Here is an 8,989-nt window from a genome sequence, read left to right on the forward strand (position 1 = left end):
CTGCCCCCAGCCTGGACATGAAGCCTTGGGCGTCGTGTGTATTACATAATGTCATGTCCTCTGCTCTTAAATTAAAACCATGAATGTGGCCTGCCCACGTGCCCTGCCTGGAGGAGGCCAGCTGGCCTCCCTGCTTGCCATGCCTGGCTTCTCTCTCATGCACCCTGGGGGAGAGACTACCTCTCCGTTCCCCCAGCCCAGAGGCCGGCGGGACTTGGTCATGATTCCCACCAGCTGAGTGGGGCCAAGCATGTGGCCGACCAGATGGGCTGTTTCTGGTTCTGTTTTGTCCCAAGGGCCTCCCCAGATCGTGTTTAGAAGAGACAGCTTCTGTTAGGGATGAGGTCCAAGGCTGGGGCTCAGAAACCCGATTGGTCCTCAGCTCTGCTGCTTCTTGGCTATGTGGCTGGGCCCGTCCCTGCCCCTCTCTCTTGCCTCTCTTTTCTCATCTGTGAAATGGGTGTGACCGCAACGATCTCCCGTGATGACCGACGGCACCCATGGGTGGGGAAAGGTAAAGTGCACACACTCAGTTCATTCCGATTATGTGCACTGGAAGGAAGCTGGGGTCAAGCCCCTGAGAGCCTGGAGTCTGTCCCTCTGCCCTGCATCCCCGCCTGTCACTGAGGCCCCAAGCTTTCCTGTCCTGCTGTCTGTCTGACCCCTCCCCACTGACTGCTGTCTCCTCTTGGCTTGCAGGGCTTGGACGGAGCAAAGGGAGAGAAGGGCGTGTCAGGGGAGAGAGGCCCCAGCGGCCTGCCTGTGAGTGTCACGAGCCTTGTCCATCCCTCCAGGCTGCTAATTCCTATAACTGTCATGCTTCTTGACCCATTCCTTTTCCACCCAGGGGCCAGCTGGCCCGCCGGGCCTTATTGGACTGCCAGGAACCAAAGGAGAGAAGGTAACCACCCTCCTTTAACGCCCCCCAAGTATGGCCACATGTTTGTGGTGTCGCTCGGCCTTGGTGGCTCAACCCCTGACACCACACTGTCCCGGGGCCAGAAATCAGGCTTGTGGACAATTCACAAGGCTGCACATCCCAGCCATTAGTGCTCCTGGCACCCCCTCCCCAGCCCCCTCACATCTTTCTTTGTCTCTCCTCAGGGACGACCCGGGGAGCCAGGCCTGGATGTAAGTATCTCATCATTCCCTGTGATCAGGCTCTTCTTGTGTGTAGCTTCTGACCCCGTGCTGGCCATACAGTCACCTGATCTGCGACTTGGATGTGACCCCCTTCTCCAGGGTTGAAACTCCAAGTTCCCCCTGTGTCCTCAATGCCAAGTCTAGTTCATAGCCCAGAGTAGGTACTTGATGGGTGGATGATGGGTGGATGGACCGATGGATCGATGATGGATATATGGATGATAGTGGATGGACAGATGGACAGATGGATGGGTGATAGGTGGATGGATGTTGGAAATATGGATGATAGATGGATGGGTGATGGATAAATGGATAGAAGGATGATGCATTGGGGTGCCTGAGTGGCTCAGTCCATTGAGCTTTCGACTTCAGCTCAGGTCATGATCTTGCAGTTTGTGGGTTCAAGTCCTGCATCAGGCTCTGTGCTGACAGACTGGAGCCTGCTTTGGATTCTGTGTCATCCTGTATCATTCTGTGTCATTTAAAAATTGCACTGTTGCAATAGCCTAGTGAGAGATGCTGAAGCTTCAGCTAGACATTACTGAGGGAAGAAGAGGAGAGGAAGTATTAGCTCGAGGTTGATTGGATCTTTGGCCAACAACAGAAAACAGTTTAAACTGGCTTACACTGGGGTGCCTGGGTGGCTCAGTCAGTTAAGTGTCCGACTTCGGCTCAGGTCATGATCTCGCGGTCCGTGAGTTTGAGCCCCATATCGGGCTCTGTGCTGACATCTCTGAGCCTAGAGCCTGCTTCAGCTTCTGTGTCTCCCTCTCTCTTTCTGCCCCTCCCCTGCTTGCATTCTGTCTCTCAAAAATAAACATTAAAAAATATTTAACTGGCTTAAACTGATAACTAATTGAAAAATCCAAGGGTGCCTGCGTGGCTCAGTCAGTTGTGTGTCTGACTCTTGATCTCGGCTCAGGTCATGATCCCAGGGTCGTGGGATCAAGCCCCACCTGGGGCTCCACACTGAGCATGGAGCCTGCTTGGAATTCTCTCTCTGTGTCTCTCTTTCTCCCTCTGCCCCTCGCCCCCACTTGTGCACACTGTCTCTCTAAAATTTTAAAAAATCCAGAGGGACAGTGCGTGGATCCACACAACCCACCCTCTCGTCCTCCCATCTGTGCTTTCTCTGTTGGGGTGTCATTTCAAGTTACATGTGGTAATGAGGTGGAGGCAATAGCCCCAAACCCTGGAGAAAGACCATTTGCCTCACTCTGTATTCTTTTAGAAAAGTCTCATCACCTCTCTCTGGCCCCAGTTGGGTCAATGCTGAAACATGACTTGCCGTGAGAAATGCAGCGCCCTGATTGGCCAGCCCGGGTCACATCCTCCCTCCAGGAGCTGGGAGTGGAGTCAGTGGGTTATAAGAAGGGAGGGTGGCTCCCAGGAAAATCAGGTGGCTCTTGCAAGGGCAATGGTGACCAGATGCAGGGCTGCACGGACTCTGGTGTCCACCCTAGCTTTAAGGAGAGAATGTCACCTGGGAGAGCAAGTGTAGACACAGAATTTCTGATTGGGAAGATGATGCTCCATCCATGAAAAGGGTCCAGAGAAGACACCAATGCTGAATCCACTTCAGGCTCTGTCAGGGAGGTAGTGGAGCTAAAGAGACCAGGCCACCAGCAGTGTGGCCACGGCTGCCTTCTGGGAGGCCTGGAGCTGAGCTCAGAGCCCACCGGCTCTACCTGGCAAGCCTCTGGCCCTGCGCCCACTCCACCAGGCCCAGCAGACATGGGGAGTGTGCTCAGAAGCCTTCCCTGACCTCACACCTGGATAGAACAGCCCCTCTCCCTCGGACCTAATGGCATCTGGTTCATCCTGTGTCACTGAGCATAGACCATCATCTTCTATATCCTCTTGCCTGCCATGTTAGACCGTGAGGGAAGTGTCACATTTGTAACTGCAGGGTTTTAATTTGTGGAGGTGACTGAGGACACAGTTTGGCCAATGCCATTGGAAGAAAAATATGTTACTTATGTTTCCCAAGGGAAGGGCTCACTCACTAGGCAGGGCACATGGAGAAGCACCAGGTTTGATCCAGAGGTAGAAGGGAGTGGGGGGCAGCTTAAGCCAGAGCTTTTCCTGGGCTTCCTTGGGAAAGGCAAGACAGAGCAGGAGAGACACTTGAGGATTAGTTAGTATGAATAATCTGGGCAGGCTCCGGGCTGTAGGGGTGGTCCCTAGTTTCCTGCTACCTGCCCTTGGGATGATTTCAGCTTGCTGTGTGAGAGGCAGATAAAGGGAGTGATTTGGGGATTTTCAGTTTACATATAAAAGGTGTGCCCCACACCAGCCCTTTGCTGTTTCCAAAACTCAACATGAGGGAGGGGCAGCCTCTTCCTAGCCAGCAAAATTTTTAAGATGTCAAAACATAAGATACAGAAAATAAAGGCAGGGGGACACATCAAATCTGTTTCTCTGTCCTCAGTATCCAGCCCACAGCCCAGTTCCTAGTGGATGCTTAGAAATGTCGATTGCAGGGGCACACGGGTGGCTCAGTTGGTTAAGCGTCTGACTCTTGGTTTCGGCTCAGGTCATAATCTCACGGTTTGTGAGTTTGAGCCCCACATCGGGCTCCACACTGACGGTGTGGAGCCTGCTTGGGATTCTCTCTCTCCCTCTTTCTCTGCCCCTCCCCTGCCCGTGCTCTTTCTCAAAATAAATAAAAACTTTTAAAAAGTTTTAAAAAAATGTTGGTTGCATGGGTGGATGGACAGATGGATGAATGGGTGGGTAGAGGTGGGTAAGAGATTAAGCCAAAGGCTCAACAAAGGTCACCATTTCTGAGTCCATCAAAGATAGTGACATAAACTTCCACAAGTTTCCTGAGTCTCTGTCCCTAACCAAGCTAGGGCCAGTGCCAGCAGCATGTGACAGTGACGTGCGAGAGAAAGCCGTCTGCCTGAGGGCTTCTGTCCAGAGACACCGCCAGTGTTCTCTTTTGGAGGAAGCAGTGCTAGCGTCCTGAGTGTATGCTTTTCTTGAAATCAGCCTCGTGCCGAACATACGTGTCACCGAGGAGTTGAGTGGGGCCAGCGGGTACCACAAATTTGCATGGGGAAGGGGCAGTGATGGAGGCACAGAGATGAACAGATACAGGACCAAACCTCAAACCTCATTTTATTCCTTTTTCCAGGGTTTCCCTGGACCCCGAGGAGAGAAAGGTGACCGGAGTGAACGTGGAGAGAAGGTGGGGGTCGGTGGAGGCTGGGATGGGGGCGCAGCAGGGCAGGGGTGGCTGCCAGCTGGAGGCCCATCCCTCTGAGAGGCGGAGGAGAGGTCCTGAACCTGGCAGCCTTGGCCACACACCCATCTCCTTCCTTGTGCAGGGGGAGCGAGGAGTCCCGGGCCGGAAAGGTGTGAAGGGCCAGAAGGGTGAGCCGGGACCACCAGGCCTGGACCAGCCGTGTCCGGTGGTACGTGTCGGGGCAGAACGGGAGCCCCAACCCAGGTCTTTGCCGCCTCAGGCCAGGGTCAGGCCAATGTCTTCCCTGTCCTCAGAGCTCACTCACAGGCCCCAGAGACCACCGCAGCTGTCACTGCCATCATGGAGGCACCTCTCTCATTCTGGTCCTGACTCCCCACCCTGAGCGTGCCTCAGGGGGACCCACCCCCTCAGTGTTTGCCAGGGTCACTGCCCATCTCTTTTCAGCTTCCTTGGCGCTACAGAGGATTAGGACACCCTCACCTCTCTGGGTGGGTGTCCCTTGCTGGTATGGGTGGCCCCATGCGGCCCCTGCACCCCCTCTGCATGCCCCAAAGTCCCTCCCTGCTCCCCACACCTTCCTCCTTTCCTTCTCTCTCACGTCAGCCCCTGAGGCCCACTGGACTGCAGGCCGGAAATTACCACAGTTCACTCCCCTCCCCGGAAGGCTGGGAGGGTCCACACGTCACACTCTGCCATGGAGCTCACAAAAGACAGGAAAGGGAAAACAGGGACCTTCCACACTAAGACTGAGCAGATGGTCATACCTGGCCACCCGGCCATGAGGGGTGCTGGCTGCCTTTCAAAGGGGGATCAGGGTGAGGGACCCCAGATGCCCAGTCCTCTGACTGCCCGTGAGTCACACCAGCCCTCTGGTTCCTCAGTCTCCTCATCCAAGCAGTGGGGGTACTAGGCCCTGCCTCTAGGGCCACTAGGTGGTCTTGGGGAGTCACTGAGAGAAATAGGAGGGTGGTGACCATATTCAAAAACTGCAGGGACAGAGGAGAGACACGGTGGCCCAGCCTCGAAACTCCAGGCCCGGGGCCAAGACTTCCCTCCGGGTCATTCAGCCTTTGTCTTTGAAACAGGAGAACCTTAAATGTGGAGGCCAGCGAGGGGCACCGGGCTCCAGGGGCCTGGCGAGGGGCAGCGGGCCCTGCCCTGTGGTACGCGGTCTGGCCTGCTGTGTGCTGTGCTGTGCATTCCGGGCACCTGTGCCCACTGTTCTACCCCCCCTCCTCTCTCCTGCCTTCCTTTCCTTCCTGCCCCTCCCCCCCACTTCCCTGTGGGCCCCAGCCCGTGACCCTGGTAGATGTCTGGCAGCTCCATGGAATGTGTTCCCGTGTGTGCCTCTGGAATGAAGAATTTTCCCCCCAGGGTTCCCCAAAGACTCTAGGCTGCCTGATGGGTCCCTCCCCAGCTCCCTCACCCTCCAGGCTGCCCTAGAAACCTTCCCCACCCCACCTTGTGTCTGAGTGCTGGGCTGGCATTGGCATGCTGGCACCCCCAGACAACCCCCATTCCCCACCCCGGTTTCTACCCTGACAGCCTCATTCTGCCCTGCCACCCAGATCCAGACACAAGGACCAGGACAGGCCAGAGGGGGATCCCGCTTCCTGGACTGCCCTTCAAAACACTCTTGGAGAAACTCCTGAGAGCTCTCAGGCCCCCCCAGTGTAAGGGGCCGGAGCCACCATCATGGCTGCGGGCAGGAAGCCATGAAGCCCCTCAGTATCTCCTAGCTGGCAGATTCCAGCACAGTACCGGATACTCCACAGTGCCCTGGTTCTGTCCCTGCTCTAGTGTCCCAACAAACCAAGCCCCATGGGGGCGCACTCGGGACAAGCCCAGTGAGAGGCCCTCATGTCTTGTGACCCGACTACCCAGGTGGACAGGCGTTCGGGCCCTGCCTCAGTGGGGTCCAGTGGCCTCGTGTGGCATCTCCCTCAGCTCTGCCTCCCTACACACAGGGCAAGGGTGTACAGAGTGTAGGGAGCTGATCAAGTCCCCCACCCCCATCCCCACTGAAACGTTTTTCTTTTCCAGGGCCCTGATGGGCTGCCTGTGCCTGGCTGCTGGCATAAGGTACCTTGCAGGGAGGAGTCTCTAGGACAGGCTGTGAGGAGGGCAGCGGTGGGGGTGGGGGAGACCCCAGGGGCTGGGTGTCTGCGGTTCCCCACACAGTGACTGAATAGCCAGGTTACCCTGGGATGACACGACCCCAGCTCTGACTCTCCCTTCGTGTGGCCCCAGGCTTGGGGCTGTGGTCCCGGGTGACTAGTCCACCCTGTCGGTCAGTCGGGGCTTGCCCAGCACCTGGCCCAGCCAGCGCAAAGCCATCTGCACCCCCCTGGGACTTTGCCCAAACTGCCCCACTGAGAGGGGGTGAAAGCCAAGAGCCGGGCATGAGAGGATTGGGGGCGTGCCCGTTCTAGAAGAAATGGGCAGGACAGGGTGCTCAGATCAGGGCAGGGCCTCCCTCCTCACCTTCAGTCTCTCCCTCCTCTTCCAGTGACCCCCGCACCCAGCTCACAACCTGTACAGATGCGTGTGGACGTTTTTAATTTTTGTAAAAACAGAACAGTAATATATTGATCTTTTTTTCACGGGATGCACCACCTGCGGCCTTGTCGCATTTAAGAGCATGGCCTGGCCCAGCCCTGGAACAATCAGCACGTGGAGCTGGCAGGAAAGGGGACAGGCCGGTCCAGGGTAATTGTGTACCCAAGGGGCAGCCATGGGACTTGGCTCTCCTGGGAAGGAGACGAAGGTGAAAGTGCCTGGCTCAGGAGGGGCTGCAGAGATGCTGGGTTGGGCCCTCAGCCACCTGATTAGCAGAGAGACTGTCCCCTGAGGTTCTGGAGCCCTGGGGCCCACCCCATCCAGAAAGGTCCGGGGCTTGGATGACAAACGCAGCTGCCCCAGCTTCTCTGGCCTCTGGACTTGGCCACAGCCAGCTGCCCGCCCCTTGGGGCCCCTCTGGGCCTTGGCTTCACCGGGACAGGACAAGATTTCTGCCCGGCACTTGCAGCTGGATGCTGCAAGCTTTGGGGAGCACGCCGCGCCCCCACTCCCACCAAGCTCAGTGGGCCTCAGGAAGCTAGCCTGTCATGAGAACACGTGCCTCTGGCCCGGAGGAGACCACCACCCGTGGACCCAGCTGCAAGGAGCCTCTCGATCCTCGAGTGTGGAGGACGGCGGGTCCCAGACTGGAGTGGCTGCTGCACCCAGAAGAGGGTCATGATGGGACTTTGCCAGCCCAAGGAGACTGGCCCGCAGCTCAGAGTTGAGGTCTCCTCTTGCCCCCACCCGGGAGAGCTCCGGTCAGCCTGCCAGAAATGGTCCTTCCGATGAGCTGTGCAGACGAAGAAGGCGTGGGTGGATTCCCGGCCAGCCTGAGCAGGGGGTCTGCAACCCCAGCCACCGTGCTCTGAGGAGAGGCTCCCCCACCTCTGACAGGGGCTCCCAGCTGTCACCCCCAGCCCAGATGCTTGCCTCCTTTCTCTGTATAGACGGTTATCGCTGCGCGTAATAAACCACAGTGTGTGTCTGGGTGTGCCTGTCCTTGCAGACTGCCCCTGAGCACCTCTGGGCAAGGTTTCAGCCTGGCCTTTGCTGGCTGGGCAGGTACAAGGGACAATTCCTGGGTCAGAGCCTGCCCTTCCCCCCCAGAAACCAGAGGAAGCTGTTCAGGGTCAGGGCAAAGATAGGGTTTGGTGTTAGAAAGACAGACTCAAGGCCTGGCCGGCTACATGCCGGCTGAGCCCTCCATCCAGTCATCATGTCACGGACTCCCTATACTCTCCTCCGATCCAACGGCCAATGACTGTTACATGACAGATCACCCTAAAGCTTACTTTAAAACAGCAATGTTTCTTTCTTACAGTTCTAGGGGTGATAGGCTCAGCTGTGTAGTTGTCACTCAAGCTCTCCTACGCATGGTGGCCCATGCTGGCCGTTACCTGGGACCTCAGAGAGCCAGGACACCTCTCTGTGTGGTCTGGGCTTCCTCCCAGCACAGCTGCTGGATCCCCACGGTGCATGAGCCAGGTGGACCAGGAAGCAAGCTGTGTCACCATTTACAGCCAGGCCTCAGAAATCAGATGGTGTCACTTCCTGCCAGAATCAGAGGCTCACCCTCATTCAAGGGGAAAGTGCCAACATCATCTTTAAGGAGAAAACGTGGGATAGTAGATCTCGTGGCAGCCATCTTAGAAAATTCAAATCCGCCACCTCCTCTGGAAAATGGGACAGCAATGCTTACCCCTAGGACAGGTCAGGCACCAGGAAGCGTTTTTGGTTCGGAATCCCTTCTCTTTTCTCCACTCTAAGACCAAGCCAGGGCCACAGTCTTGCAGGATGTTTGTATTTCCCTCATTGCAGCTGGTCCTCATAACGACCCTGGGGGAGGAACCCAGTGAGGGTGCCCATATCACAGATGACAAAACCAAGCACATCCAGGGTAGTACGGACAAGAACAGGCCTGCAGTGATGGTATCTCAGGTCTTCTGCTTCCGAGGGGTAACACTAAGGAAACCCCAGTATGGGGAGTCTGCCCAGGTCACGCTACGTGGCTTCCTCACTATGCAGAAGAGGCCCAGCCACACACTGCTAGGGAGGAGGAAAGTATCAACTCCC

The 8,989-nt window shown here is 56.6% G+C and overlaps 1 protein-coding gene across 1 annotated transcript in view; it reads left to right on the forward strand.

Moving 5' to 3' along the window:
- COL23A1 (collagen type XXIII alpha 1 chain) overlaps positions 1-8,046 on the forward strand; it is a 356,590-nt gene extending 348,544 nt beyond the window's left edge. Inside the window, exons 23-29 of the mRNA XM_042982305.1 lie at positions 700-762; positions 848-901; positions 1,105-1,131; positions 4,283-4,336; positions 4,476-4,562; positions 6,398-6,436; positions 6,864-8,046. Coding sequence (XP_042838239.1) covers positions 700-762; positions 848-901; positions 1,105-1,131; positions 4,283-4,336; positions 4,476-4,562; positions 6,398-6,436; positions 6,864-6,866 — 327 coding nt within the window. The 3' untranslated portion in view covers positions 6,867-8,046. The remainder of the gene's footprint in view (positions 1-699; positions 763-847; positions 902-1,104; positions 1,132-4,282; positions 4,337-4,475; positions 4,563-6,397; positions 6,437-6,863) is intronic.
- The last annotated feature ends 943 nt before the right edge of the window (positions 8,047-8,989 follow it).

Source organism: Panthera tigris, chromosome A1, assembly GCF_018350195.1.
Source record: "Panthera tigris isolate Pti1 chromosome A1, P.tigris_Pti1_mat1.1, whole genome shotgun sequence".
Lineage (NCBI taxonomy): Eukaryota > Metazoa > Chordata > Mammalia > Carnivora > Felidae > Panthera > Panthera tigris.